Raw genomic sequence first — 15,415 nt, 5'->3', positions numbered from 1 at the left:
AGCTGTGAATGCATTTATGTATTTATTCTTTAGTTCTCATGAAAAAACACAATCTCTAATGCTATGCTCTTGAACTACCAATCACTTGGTGTCAATATATAATAATCAACAAAGAAAGCCTTCAAGATGTGCAGTCCACCCATTCCTATAAATATGTGAAATCGTACTCTTGTTAACAAGCCGTGTTCTCAGTTACATCTGCTATTCACACTTAAGTTTGCACAATCTTTTCAAACCATTAAATATTGTACTTTAATGATAAATAGAATACTTTAAATGACATGTTAAACAATAAACTGTAGATGAACTACTATTTAGTTAATCAATGCACAATTATTTGGAATTTGTTACCAATTTTGAGCTTTGATGTGTTAGCAGCGATCAGCTTTATCGGTAATTTCCTTAGGATTAATATCTAGAAAAGTAATTTGATGAGTCTGTCAAATTGCTCAAAAGAAAAGTTGTACCACCACAAGAGAAAAAGGAGTTGTAACTATGTGTGGTGATGAATGTTAACTGAACTTACTGTGTTCATTTCACAATACAGACATATATCAAATCATTATGCAGTATACCTAAAACGAATACAGTGTTATATCCCAGCTCTTTTACCATTTCATTTTCTTGATGATCACTCTTCTGGAGACAGAGTATATTTGACTTAATGTTGAATCATACTCAAAAAAGCCATTTTATTTGTTGAGTATTTATCATTGTTCTTTTTCCTCAGGTTAAAAATCCAACTGCATAATCTAAAAGCTTCCTTAAAAATTGTGTTTGTTTTTTAATTTTATAGCCCTGTATTTAGAAGCATTCATAGATAACAAATGATCATTCTACAAATTTTACTGGTCCAATAATAAAGCACACCAGACGATAGAAAAGTAAAAATCAGACAAGATGCTTTCAATGTTGGTGCTGCATTATTCTCCTTTTGTTTGTCCTCCTTAAATAAATGCCAACAATAAATATTGTCTTCATTTACTCAACAAGTAACTGAATGCCTGTCGTAACTTTCAAAGTTTATGAAACCCTAATACAATCATTATTTCATTTAATGCCCCCCCACAGATTTTATGAAGAATCAAGGCCAGTGTCCATTTTAAAAAGGGGCAAATAGTCCCCAAGAAGGTAAAAACAATATTCAGGATTAATCACTCTCCTTCTGCCAGACACTTGGTGCCTCTCTCTTAATTTTTCATTCTTACACATCAAGGCAGGCATATATTGAAATAAATGGAATTTTTAAAATGCTATCACTGGGGTGCCTGGGTGACTCAGTCAATTAGGCATCCAACTTCAGCTCAAGTCATGATCTCATGGTTCATGGGTTTAAGCCCTGCATTGGGCACAGAGCTTGGAGCTCGCTTCAGATTCTGTGTCCCTCCCCCGCTTCCTCTCGTCCCTTTCCTGCTCTCTCTTTCGCTCTCTCTCAAGAATAAATAAACATTAAAAAAATTTTTTTAAATGTTATCACTAAATAAAACTGTAAGTTAGTATTGAGGGAAGAGTAGTAAAGACAGGAAGATACATCTGTCTACTATATCTTTCCCAGACCATTTCATGTAGTTAACAGATAAATCTTAGTGACTAAGTATTTTGCAGACTCTTAGGTAGGCAAAACCTTTGTCTTTAAGCCAAGTGGTTTCATTGCTAAATGTCTGCTAAGAACAACCAAGCACAAATACGTTCGTCTGCTTTGTGTGAAATACTGTCCTACCCAAGTGGGACAATGTCTCTTGGGCCAACTGAAGAAAACTTGTAACACGCTGAAAACATGGACATCTAATACTGAGTTCATGCTGAAATTAATAACAACATGTAAGATATGGATCCTCTTTATATAGTAGAGGAGTAAGTTTCCTCCAGGAATACTATGCAATATGACTGAATTTCACGATTTCTTACCTGATTTCAGGTGTAACAATCTCTGCTGCCAGACTATCTGAAGATTCTTGACTTCCCAAAGGCATTAGCCCTATAAAATACACAAACATGGGCACAAGGTTTAAGAGAGAGTATACTGATCTCCTTTAGTTTCTATAAGAAACACTACTTTTAATATCTAAAATCTTTGTTTTAGTCAAGAAAAAGACCATATCACAGTTGCCTTTCATTATTATCATTTTAACAATTTTTAAGTGCACAATTGAGTGGCAATAACTACATTCACTATGCTGTGGAACCATCACCGCTATCTATTCCCAAAACTTTTTACTGCGAACCACAAATTCTGTAACCATTAAGCAGTAACTCTCCATTCCTTTTTCCCTTAGCTCCTCATAACCTTTATTCTATTTTCTGTCTCAATGAATTTGCCCATTCTACATACCTCACATAAGTGGAATCTTACCAATATTTATCCTTTTATGTCTAGATTACTTCACTTAGCATAGTGTTTTGAAAACTCTGTATGCAGAATTTATCAGAACTTCATTCCTTTTCATAGCCAAATTATATTTCATATATATACACACATACACACAATTTTCTTTATCCATTCCTCTGTTGGGGAACATTTAGCTGGTTTCCATCTTTTGGCTACTGTGAATAATGCTGCTATGAACACTGATAAATCAGTATCTGCTTGAGTCCTTGCTTTGAATTCTTTTGGATATTTACTTAGGAATGGAATTGCTGGATCAGTGGTAATTTCATGGTTAACTTTCTGAAGAACCACCAAACTCTTCCACCAGGGGCCCCCCATTTTACATTCATAACAGCAATGCACAAGAGTTCCAATTTCTCCACAAGACCCCTAACACTTATTTTCCTCTCTCTCTTTTTTTGGAAATAGTCATCAAAATGGATGTGAACTATCTCATTGTTTTAATTTGCATTTCTCTAATGACTTTGATATTGAGTATCTTCTCATATGCTTTTTTGCCATTTATGTATCTTCTTTGGAGAAATATCTATTCAAGTCCTTAACCCATTTGGGAGCTTAGCTGTTTTTTGTTGTTGAGTTGTCTAAGTTCTGGATATCAATCACCTATTGAATATACATATAATATTTACAAATATTACCCCCCACTTGATGGGCTGCCTTTCACTCTGTCAGTAGTGTTGTTTAATGCACAGAAGTTTTACTTTGATAAAGTCCAACTTTTTCATTTGCTGCCTTAGCTTTTGGTATCAATTCTAAGAAATCATTGCCAAATCCAAAGTCATGACAATTTTCCTGTTTTATAGGTTTAGCCCTTACACTAGGTCTTTTACCCTTTTTGAGTCCATTTTAAAAAAATATGTGTTTGGAGGGGTGCATGGGTGGCTCAGTTGAGCCTCCTCCAACTTTGGCTCAGGTCATGATATCACGGGCTGTGGGTTTGAGCCCCGCATCCAGCTTTGTACTGACAGCTCAGAGCCTGGGGCCTACTTCAGATTCTGTGTCTTCCTCTCTCTGCCCCTTCCCAACTCATGCTCTGTCTCTCTATCGCTCTCTCAAAAATAAACATTAAATAAAATTTTAAAAAATTATGTGTTCGGATATAGACATCCAGTTTTTCCAGCAGAGTATATTGAAAAGACTTTCCTTTCCTTCACAGAATGGTTTTGACACTGTTGTTGAAAATCAACTGACCACACATGGGAGGGTTTATTTCTGGGCTTTCTACTCTATTTCGCTCTTCATTATGTCTGTCCTTATGCCCAAACCACACTACTTTGATTGCTACCTTTATATTAAGTTTTGAAATAATTAGATGAGTTCAACTTTTTTCTTTCTCAAGAATGTTTTGGCTATCCAGGGTCCCTTGAGATTCTATATTAATTTTAGAATGGGGTTTTCTATTTCTGTAAAAAATGCCAACAATATTTTAATAAGGACTGCACTGAATCTGTAGATTGTTTTTGGTAGTACAATATTGTCATTCCAACAATAGTTTTGTAGTTTTCAGGGTGCAAGTCTTTGCCTCCTTGGTTAAATTTATTCCCAAGTATTTTATTCTTTTTGATCCTGGTATATATAAAATTATTTTCTTAATTTCCTTTCTGGATTTTTCATTATTAGTGTTTGATGTAATTGAGCTGCATCCTGCAACTTTGCTGAATTCATTTTATTGGTTCTAACAGGTGTTTTTTTGTGTTTTGTCATCATGCCATCTGGAAAAACAGTTTTAGTTCTTTCTAATTTAGATTAAAAAAATTTTCTTTTGTCTAATTGATATCGTTAGAGCTTGCTGGTCTATATTCAACAGAAATGTAGACGTGGTGGTAGTTGGTAGTCTTGCTTTTGATCTCAGAGGGAAAGCTTTAAGTCTTTCAAGTATGATGTAAACTCTGGGTTTTTCACATACAGCCTTTATCATGTTGTAGACGTTCTCTTTCTAGCTCTCTTCCTAATTCATCGAAGTTTATTATGAGTGTATTTTTAACAATGAAATGGTGTTAGACTTTGTCAAATGCCTTTTCTGCATTGAGATGCTCATGTGATGTTTTTCCTTCATTCTCTTAAATGTGATATACTACATAAATCTTTGTCTACCCTTATGTGAATTTCATGCTTTTCAATTATAGTAGCTTTATAGTAAGTTTGAAATCAGAATGTGTGATTTCTCCACCTTTTTCCTAAGATATTTTTCTTGTTTATACTGATTCCTTTGTATTTTCACATAAATTGTTGAATAAGTTTGCCAATTTCTACAAAAGAAGTCTGCTTAGAATTTGACTGGGATTGCACTGAATCTTTAAATTAATATTAGAGAACTGAAATTTAAAAAAATTTTTTAAAATTTATTTTTGAGAGAGAGAGATAGCATGAGCAGAGGAGGGTCAGAGAGAGAAGGAGACACAGAATCTGAAGACAGGCTCCAGGCTCTGAGCTAGCTGTCGGCACAGAGCCTGACGCAGGGCTCGAACCCATGAACTGCGAGATCATGACCTAAGCTGAAGCTGGATGCTCAACCAACTGAGCCACCCAGGTGCCCCTAGAGAACTGAAATCTTAACTAGAGTTAATTTTCTTTTCTTTTTTTTTTAATTTTTAAAAATGTTTTATTTATTTTTGAGAGAGAGAGAAAGAGAGAAAGAGAGACAGCACGAGCAGGGGAGGGCCAGAGAGAGGGAGACACAGAATCCAAAAACAGGCTCCAGGCTCTGAGCCAGCTGTCAGCACAGAGCCCGACGCAGGGCTCGAACCCATGAACCGCGAGATCATGACCTGAGCCAAAGCCGACTGAGCTACCCAGGCGCCCCCTAGAGTTAATTTTCTGATACCTGAAAATGGATTGTCTCTCCATTTATTTAGATCTTTATCTTGGCAATGACTTATAGTTTTGTGTACAGGACTTATGCTTGTATATTTTTTATTTAATTTAGATCCACGTTAGTTAACATATACTGTAATAATTATTTCAGGAATAGAGTTTAATGATTCATCACTAACATGCAACATCCAGTGCTCATCCCAACAAACGTCCTCCTTAATACCCCTCCTCCCTTTAGCCCTTCCCTCCACCCAACACCCCTCGAGCAACCCTCACTTTGTTCTCTGCATTTAAGAGTCTCTTAGGTTTTTCTCTCTCTGTTTTTATATTATGTTTGCTTCCCTTCCCTTATGTTCATCTGTTTTGTATCTTAAAATGCCACATGAGTGAAATCATATGATATCTGTCTTTCTCTGATTGGCTTATTTCACTTAGCATAATATACTATAGTTCCATCCACACTGTTGCAAATGTTATGCTTCTTTGTTAAACTTATTCCTAAGCATTTTATTCCTTCTGCTAGTATTGTAATTTCATTTCCAGATAATTTGCTCATAGTACACAGAAATAAACTGGCATTTATATACTGATCTTATATCTTGAGGCCTTGCTGAACTCATTTACTAGTTGTGATTTTTTTTTTTTTTACATCCTCCTTTCTAACCTGAATGCTTTTTATTTCTTTTTCTTACCTGACTGCAAGAACCTCTGACACCATGATGAAGAGAAGCGGCAAGTGTGAACATCCTTTATGTACCCCCATGTTTTTTGTTTTGTTTTGTTTGTTTTGTTTTATGTCTTTTATTTATTTTTGAGAGAGACAGTGTGAGCAGGGGAGGGTCAGAGAGAGAGAGGGAAACATAGAATCTGAGGCAGGCTCCAGGCTCTGAGCTAGTGGTCAGCACAGAACCTGACGCGGGGCTCGAACCCATGAACCGTAAGATCATGACCTGAGCCTAAGTCGGCCGCTTAACTGACTGAGCCACCCAGGCGCCCCTATGTACCCCCATGTTTACTGAAGCATTATTTCTAACAGCCAAATTATGGAAGCAGCTCAAGTGTCCACTGAGAGATAAATGGATAAAGAAGATGACATATATACATACATACATACATGAATATTATACAGCCATAAAAAAAAAGAATGAAATCATGCCATTTGTAACAACATGGAGGGAGACAGACTATAATGCTAAGTGAAATAAGTTAGAAAAGGACAAATACCATATGATTTCACTCATATATGAAATTTAAGAAACAAATGAACAAAGAAAACAAAAAGAAGAGACAATTCAAAAAAACAGACTCTTAACTATGAAGAACAAACTGATGGTTACCAGAGGGGAGGTGGGTGGCAGGGATGGGTGAAATAGGTGAAGAGGATTGAGGAGTACAGTTATCATGGTGAGCACTGAGTACACTCAGTATATGAATCACTATATTGTACACCTGAAACTCATACAACACAGTTATGTTAACTATGCTGGAGTTTAATAAGTAATAACATATAAGAAATATGATCATCTTTGCCTTGTTCCTGATCTTAGGGAAAGTATTTAGTATTCATCATTAAGTATGAAGTTAGCTGTAGGTTTTTCATAGATGTCCCAAAGTAGGTTGAGGAAGTTTCCCTCTATTCTTGAAGCTTGCCAACAGTGTTTCTCACAAATGGGGTCACCAACTTTTTAACTTAATGATATAACATACACATCTCTCCAGGTCAGGCATATAAGATATAGTTTATTTTTTGGTTCTATAGTATATAGTTGAACGAGACTGCTAACTTGTAGGCTATTTCTAAATTTCACTATTATAAATAATGCTTTAATTCATTTAATTATTTTGCAGCGCCGGGCTAGCTCAGTCAGTAGAGCATGAGACTCTTAATCTCATTTAATTATTTTGCATTCTTTAATGCATTAATTCATAGAACAAATTTGCTAGGTCAACAACATATACATAAATAAGGCTAAAACATATAGACTTCTAGGGAGCAAAGGAACAAAAGTGTAAGTTTACATAAGATAGCCTCTCTTGATATGGGGGCTGAGAGTTAAAGAATTAAGGATTAGGCTGATCCTTAAAATTTGGGGAAAACTCATACAGATTAGAGATACATGAAAGGATTACCAAACAGCAATGAGTATCCAATTATGTTCAGAAATAATTTTTGGTGAAGACAAGTAAGATACATAATTTTCTCAAAAGCAAAACTCTATCAAATGCTCACTGACACCAGTCAAAAGGACAAGAGATAACAAGCGTTGGGGAGAACGTGGAAGAAAGGGAACCCCTGTGCACTGTTGGTGGGAATGTAATTTGTAAATCTTGCCATTTGTAATATGATGCAATCTTGACAGCATTATGCTAAGTGAAATAACTCAAAAAAAGACAAATATTGTGTGATCTCACTTATATGTGGAATTTAAAAACAAAACAAAACAAAACAAAACAAAACAAAAAACACACAAAAATCCCAAGCCACAGATACAGAAAACAGTTTGGTGGTTGCCAGAGGTGGGATAGAGGGTGGGCAATATGGTGAAAGGGTCAAAAGGTACAAACTTCCAGATATAAAACAAATAGGTCACACAGATATAATGCTGATTACAGTTAATAATACAATACTGCATACTGAAAGTTGTTAGGAGTAGATCTTAAAGTTCTCATCACAAGAAAACAAATTTTGTAACTGTGTATATTGACGAATGTTAATGAGACTTCATGTGGTGATCATTTCACAATAAATACCAAAATCAAATCATTCGGTTGTACACATGAAACACAATGTTCTATCAATTATACCTTAATTAAAAAAACAGAAAAAAAGAAAGATATATAACTGTCTTTAGCCAGCCTTGGTTAATTTGGAATAGAGAAAAAAACTTTAGGTGATCTGAACTGGTGTTTGACAAGCTTCCACCGTAAGAAAAGATGGTGGTGATGAGAACACAGTTACATGGCTGTGAGGCAGGCCGTGTGAGCTAGAAAATGATGTCAGAAGAGAGCTGATCAACAGAAACAGAAATAACAGACAGAGTTAAAGGTGAAATGCAGTAGGCAGAAAGAAATGAGGAAGAGAGAAAATGGAGGGTGTGGTCAGAGGAGAGGAAGAATTCCAGTTTTGGGTAACTGAAAAGCCAAGGGCTTTTTATAAGTCACCGTTCAGGCTGCACATCTGCCAGCATGATGACAAAAGTGGAACGGACTAACTCCGAGCTAAGTGCTGCTCCTTCCTTGTGGGAAGAGCAGAGTTCTATTTTGTAGAAGTCCCATAACGCACCTCACATCTAAGGCGGAAAAAAAATCGCTCACTAAAAAACTTTCTAAAGTTTGACTTTTATTTATTTATTAGAAAAAATTTTTAATATTTATTTATTATTGATACAGAGAGAAACAGAGCATGAGTGGGGGAGGGGCAGAGAGAGAGGGAGACATGGAATCCAAAACAGGCTCCAGGCTATGAGCTGTCAGCACAGAGCCCGATGTGGGGCTCAAACCCACAAACCATGAGATCATGACCTGAGCTGAAGTCGGAGGCTTATCCGACTGAGCCACCCAGACTGAGCTGCCCCTAAAGTTTGACTTTTAAGAAGTCATAAGAAACTTTCCAGAATAAAATTTTCCAGGGTTATTGTTAACACAGATGATTTAACAAATCTATCTGCTTTTGATAGAATAAAATTTAAATATTTACATATAATTAAAATACAAAAATAGGAAAGTAAATCTAGTCTTATTAACTATAGCCTATTTGCCACAAAATCTGGGTAGCAGTTTATAATTTTTTATCAACTTCATGCCTCTTCATCAATTTTTCATTTTCATCCACTGGTGCAAACATTTTAAAATAAATCAAAATTTCTACCAATACTATAAGAAATAAATGATCTTGCTTGAGCTACTGAAATGTTTTTACCTTGAGTTGTGAGCTGTCCTTCTTGAGCCTGTACACAACGAAGCTCTTCAATGGTTTCCTTCAGCGAGTCTCTTTCTGTTCTTAACCTCTGGAAGGACATGAAAAATAAGGAAAATTAGCTTTAAGTTTTATGATTTTATTCATTAGTGGTCTTTGTCTTACCTAAGAGAATGATGAATATAGGGAACATGGGCACGTTTCACCTTTTGATATTCCACAGAAAGATCATAAAAGGACAAAATTACAACAAATTTAATATTTAACAATATTAAATATCTACTATGTGCTAGACAAGATGTTATGCACAAAGGTAAGAAACAAAACTGTCTACTCCATTGCTAATAAAGTACATTATACAAATAACATTCCTTTCATTAGACATATCAAATAGCTAAGACTTTAATATTCATAACCATGACAAAGTAAAAATATTTTTAAGAGACTCAAGATATGATGAATTTTGTATTCTTTTGTTGTTTTGTATTAATTATATAGAAAACAGAAAAGCTATTCAAATTTATAGAAAGTCATGACATGAGCAAAACAATGTATGAGAAACAACAGTGGTAAAAAACATAAAAGTATATAAGAGAAATTAGAATAGAAGTAAAAACATTCTCTTAATCTTTTATTTTAAATTTATTTCTGAAACACAAATGTAATATTCCGTTATTTAAAAACAAATAGGATCTGTCATTTGTAAATTTATAAAAAAAGGAATTATTATAGTCCAAATATGAATTAAATATCATTGTCTTAATTTTAGCAGTGATCAAAACCAAAATGTCTAATATATATACTCACATCTTTTTCTTTTTGAAGACTGTCAACTTTTTCTTTTAGCCGCTTATATTCAAAATCTAATTTATCTGCTTTCTTCGATTCTTCAGATAATCTATTTTGTAGTTCTACTACCTGATACAGAAAGGTACCATTAATTTTTAAAATTTAAACATTAGAAATTATCACTATTTTCTTCCACAGAGCTATGAAAACTCCTCCCCTCCCAACAAATACTTAAAAAAAAAATTAAAAAATGTGTACAATATAGCAGCCCAAACCAACAGAGAGAACTAGTAACAAAAATCTGCCTAGACTTTATGGGTTCTAAATTCAAGTAGCAATGTATAAAATTATGAATGAACATATAGGAAAGACTTTCATTTCCTGTACTGAATATAACAGAGGGGTCTGAAACTCAGCACAAAACAGAATAAATGGTAGGGGACAAAAAATTCGATTGCACAGCTACGTTTACAAGAAAGTAAGAGAAAGCTTCAGCAGCTGAAACTGGGGTAGGACGTTTATATAGAAGCTATAGGTTCCATGAGGCACCAACTGCTAATACCAGTAAACTAGAGCTTTGAATGTAAAAAAAGACCAGTTGTTAAACCACATTGGGCTCTAAAAGGTGCTGAGTCAGTAAATAGGTAGGTTAGGAAAAAATCCATTAGCTGGAAAATCAGTAAGGAAGCTTGCCTGTCATAAAGTGAGTCCTCTGGGTTTAAACAAGTTTAACTTGAAAGTTTGTAACTATGGCCTACTAATATGTAGATTTGTGTTTCCATTTTTACCATAGGCCTTATCCAGCAAATCCCGACTCGGGCAATTAATTTAAAGTTGTCCTACTTGTTAGTGCTATGAAAAATCTGGCATAAACAAACATACATTGTTTGGGGGAACACATAAACCCAAACCTCCTACTATTCCTGAAGATAAAGAGGAGCCAAATGAAAGTGCAAGGCCATGAAGAAGTCACTGTGAATACCAGTCAGAAAAACATTCACAACAATAACAACAAAATAGTAAAATAAGACCTGAGAGGATTTCAGATTGGAATTATCAGTTAGAAAATACTAGGTTTAATACTTAAAGAAAATAAAGAGGGAAATCTAAATCATCAAAGGAAGATGATCAGGCAGGTTTGAAAGAATGCTCAAAAAGAACTTCTGGAAAGAAAAATATTATCATTGAAAAACAAAGTATATTAAGCTCCAGATCAGAAATAGGTGGAGAGAATTAGTGTATTACAGAATTTCAGTGCAATATTTCTAGCTGTAGATTATTTTGTTTGTAATTCACTGTAAATACTATCTCAGATGTCCTTCATTAGTTCTAGAAAGAATGTTCACACATCTCTTTCTTCAAATAATGTCTTTTGTATTTCTTGCTGTTCTGCTTTCTGGAATTCTAATTGGATTATCTCATTTTAATTTAACATCTTTTAATGTCATATATAGTTTCTCTGGGCTACACTTATTTTGGGTAGTTTCTCAGTACACGTTCAAGTTCACTAATTCTTTCAACTTTACTGTGTGTTGAAAATTGCATAATAAAATGTTGGGAAGAAACATAGCCAGGAGGTGGCGGGGTGGCTCAGTTGGCTGAGTGTCTGACTTCTGCTCCTGTTATAATCTCACAGTTTGTGAGTTCAAGCCCCATGTTGGGCTCTGTGCTGGCAGCTCAGAGACTGGAGCCTGCTTCAGATTCTGTGACTCCCTCTCCCTATGTTCCTCCCTTGCTTACACAATCTCTCTCTCAAAAATAAACAAACATCAAAAAATAAATTAAAGAAAAATATACCCAGCAAAAAAGTTGCCAGTATTCATGGTGTACGGAGGTATTCTACTAAAACTTCTCCAACTCATTTTAAGCCAGTATAGTTTTGATGCCAAAATCAGATAAGAAAAGTATGAGATAGAAAACTTTAAGTGAATCATAGAGACAAAATATTCTAAGTGAAATGAACAAAGCAAATCTAATAAGGTAAAAATAATAAACCTCCAGTGACTGAGTTTTAATTCAGGAATGGCTTAGGCACAGACAGTCCATTAACAGAATTCATCGCTTTATTTAATAGAGGGAAGAGCAGTATAGGAGTCTCTCAATAGTGTAGGAAAAGGTGCTGAGTAAGTTTATCCACTTGAGATAGCCATCCTGAGCAAAATATACTAATACACTGGTAAAACGTTTAAAGCATTCTGTATAAAATCAACAAAAAATGGTTGCCTAATATGATTACTTCTATTCTGAGTTGAATTGCAGGTCAAACATGCTGATTAAGAAGGAATAAAAGGGTATGTAGTAGAAAAAAGGAAACAAAACTTATTTGTATTATATATGACTTATGACAAGAGATACTACAGACATTATTAGAAGTAATATGAGAATCTAGCATGGTTGTAAAATGACATAAACATTGATTTCAATTATATAAATAAACAGCAAACTGAAAATGGTATCCTTTCTTTTGCTAATTGCCATTACAAAATCTGAACAAGGTACCTAAGAGTAAATATAATATGTGCATGACATTTAGAAGAAAATTAAAAAACTGAAAGTCACTGAAGACCTAAATAAATGGAAAGATACTTTGACTAATAGGAATGTTCACTGTCATAAAGATGTCAATTCTCCCCAAATTAATCAACAAAGTCAATGCAATTCTAATTCCCAAAAGTTTTGGGTATAAAAGGAAGGAAAAGGTCTAAGAGACTGTTTTGAAAAAGAACAAGGTGTGGATGTTTGTATTATCAAATAACAAAATTACTAAAAATTTATAAATAATAAGACAGTGGGGTATTGGTGTCAGAATAGACAAATAAACCAATGAAACAGAAGAGAGCACCCAGACACAAACTCACATTTAAGATAGACACTACAGGTAAGAGACTTGCAGGTCATTATGCAAGAGACTATTAAATAAATATCACTAGGTTGATTGATTGTCTACATAGACAATAAAATATTCAAATGGATTCTTAATCTAGCATCCTACACAAAAATTAATTCCATGTGATTGAAAGACCTAATTCTGCCAAATTAACTTTAAATCCTTGTTAAGTAAACAGAGATTAGTCTTACATCCTTATGTATGAAATTGTTTCTTAAGGCATAAAAGGCATAAATCATAAAAATATTTAAAGTTCATTACATTAATCACATTAAAGTTAATAAACCTCAGAAAAGGTAAAGAGAAAGGTCACAGATTGGTAGGAAACAAATGTAGCAAGTGTAACTGACAAGATTAATATCAAGAACATATATAAGAACTTTAAGAAATCAGTAAGAAAAAGAAATACAATTTAAAAAATGAATAGAAGATTAAAAACAGGCAATTCACAAAAGAAATGTAATCAGTAAATATATTTGTAATTAGGGTAATGCAAAGAATAATCATGAGGAGACACTATTTCATATTCATCCAACTGTTAAAATTTGAGTAAACGACACTAAGTGTTGGTGATGATGTGGAACAACAGGGGATTCATACAAACTTCTGGTTAGTAATATACTTTGAAGAGCAATTTAGCAGTATCTCATTAAATGAAGATACTGTAAGGAAGGAAATTCCTTATAGCTCTAGAAATTACACATAACTATAGAAGAGGATATGTTCAATTATATTCATAGTGACATTCCTATTCCGTGTAATTAAAAGAAAGGTTGAAACATCCTATATGTCCTTCAATAGGAAAATGGATAAATTGTGGTATCGTGTACAGCAGTACAAATGAATCAAACAAAATTCTACCTGTCAACATAAACAAATTTTACAAATATACTCAGCAAAGTAAATCACAGAAGAGTCTTTTTACTATATCACTTAGATAGTTCTGAAACATGTCAAAATGTTACACATTATATATATATTTGTATATATATATATTTGTGTGTGTGTGTGTGTGTATATATATATATGTATATATATATATATATATATATAGTATATATAATTAAATATATATGCACCAAAACAATAGAGAAATGCATGGGAAAGAAAACTACAAAACAGCATATTGGTTACTATAATGAAGAGGGGAAGAGTATGTTTTATTTTTTAAGCAAAGATACTTGTATTATTCTTTTACTTTTGTGTATTTCTTAAGTATTATATAATAACTTAAAAAAAACCAATAAAAGGATCTGCAATAGGGTCTAGTTCAGTGACCTCTGGATGAGAACTAAATTTTAATGTTAACTATACTGGAATTAAAATTAAGAAGTTAGGAAAAAAAGAACTAAGTTTCATATGTAAAAAACAGAATACTGTGAAAACAAGAGTCAATGGATTTTTGGTAAGCCACAGTGTTATAATGGAGAACTTGCTTGAAAACATCATTAAGAAACTTTGTTACTATTCTTTTTACCTGTCTCTTATATGTCTCAAGTTGACTTCGAGCTGCATTGGCTTTTCTTAACTCTTCCTCTAGACTGACAGTGTTCTGCATATACATAGTATTCTTTTCTTCTAAGAGTTTAACCTGACGCCTCAAATCACCAAGATCTTCTAGCTTCTTTTTATATGATTCCACTTGGCCTTCTAGTTTAGACACTTTATCAGAAGAATGTCTAGAATGAGATGGGAGATTAGAAATCAGAAACACATCCAGAGTTGTAAAGCTGCTTTAATAGTGCTACACCAAGAGGGACTGCCAGAAAAGAACACATTCAAATGAAGTTATAAGACCAAAGGTGATTCTAGATTGTTTTGTTCAGGCTAAAAAATAGGACCAAAATGACAGCAAAACTTGTAATGGAGAACATCATATAATTTAAGGAAAGCAAGTGGTGGTGGTGGGTGGGTGTGGGAGGGGTAGACAGCACAGTGACATGTAGCACAGAAGCAAAATAAATTGTGTAGTGTCCAAAATGATCTGGCAATTAGGATGATATTAGTGACCACAAGAACAGCCATTTCCGTGCAGCAGTGGGGGTAGGAGAGGGCACATTTTAGGGAGTTGAGGAGAGAATGTAAATTTTACCTTGTGTAACCTACATTTGTTCTGGAGGGAAGGAGAGAGTAATAAGTCTTTTTTGTAAGATGAGAGACCTAAACATATAAATATATGCTAAGGTGGGAGATCCAAATGTGAAGAGAAATGATAACGGATGGAACAGAGTCCTTATGTAAGCAAGAAGTGTTGAGACTCAGAGTACTGAAGAAGGAATCAGCACTGGACATGAGAAAGAATGACAAGTCTACATTTAAAAGCAAAAAAGAAAAGATAGGTGGGGATGCAGGGCAGTTAGGAGATACAGGAAGTACAGGACAGGTAGAGCTCCACAGCTCATGGTTTTCCTTGATGCAGTAGGAGACAATGCCATCTACTGAGACTAAGGCATTGAGAGGGAAGGGGAGGGGGAGGTGTCCAGGTGAGAAGAGTTATGGAAAGAGGTACTAGCTATGAGAGAAATAGGAGAGCTATCTATCATGAGCAGCAGAATGGTGGACTACAGGTAAGAGCCCAACGAAGAATAAAGATCATGGATTTGTACTAGGACAAAACTGT

At 34.4% G+C, this 15,415-nt stretch overlaps 1 protein-coding gene across 3 annotated transcripts in view; it reads right to left on the bottom strand.

Annotated features, from left to right (window-relative positions):
* Nucleotides 1-15,415, bottom strand: part of HOOK3 (hook microtubule tethering protein 3) — a 120,563-nt gene that overhangs the window by 42,082 nt on the left and 63,066 nt on the right. For all 3 annotated transcript variants that reach the window (XM_029936732.1, XM_029936719.1, XM_029936725.1), the window contains exons 11-14: nt 14,273-14,474; nt 9,927-10,037; nt 9,123-9,210; nt 1,909-1,978 (exon numbers count right to left, since the gene is read on the bottom strand). In XM_029936732.1, coding sequence (XP_029792592.1) covers nt 1,909-1,978; nt 9,123-9,210; nt 9,927-10,037; nt 14,273-14,474 — 471 coding nt within the window. The remainder of the gene's footprint in view (nt 1-1,908; nt 1,979-9,122; nt 9,211-9,926; nt 10,038-14,272; nt 14,475-15,415) is intronic.

Source organism: Suricata suricatta, chromosome 1 (genome assembly GCF_006229205.1).
Source record: "Suricata suricatta isolate VVHF042 chromosome 1, meerkat_22Aug2017_6uvM2_HiC, whole genome shotgun sequence".
NCBI lineage: Eukaryota > Metazoa > Chordata > Mammalia > Carnivora > Herpestidae > Suricata > Suricata suricatta.
This window is presented reverse-complemented; position numbering and strand designations above follow the sequence as displayed.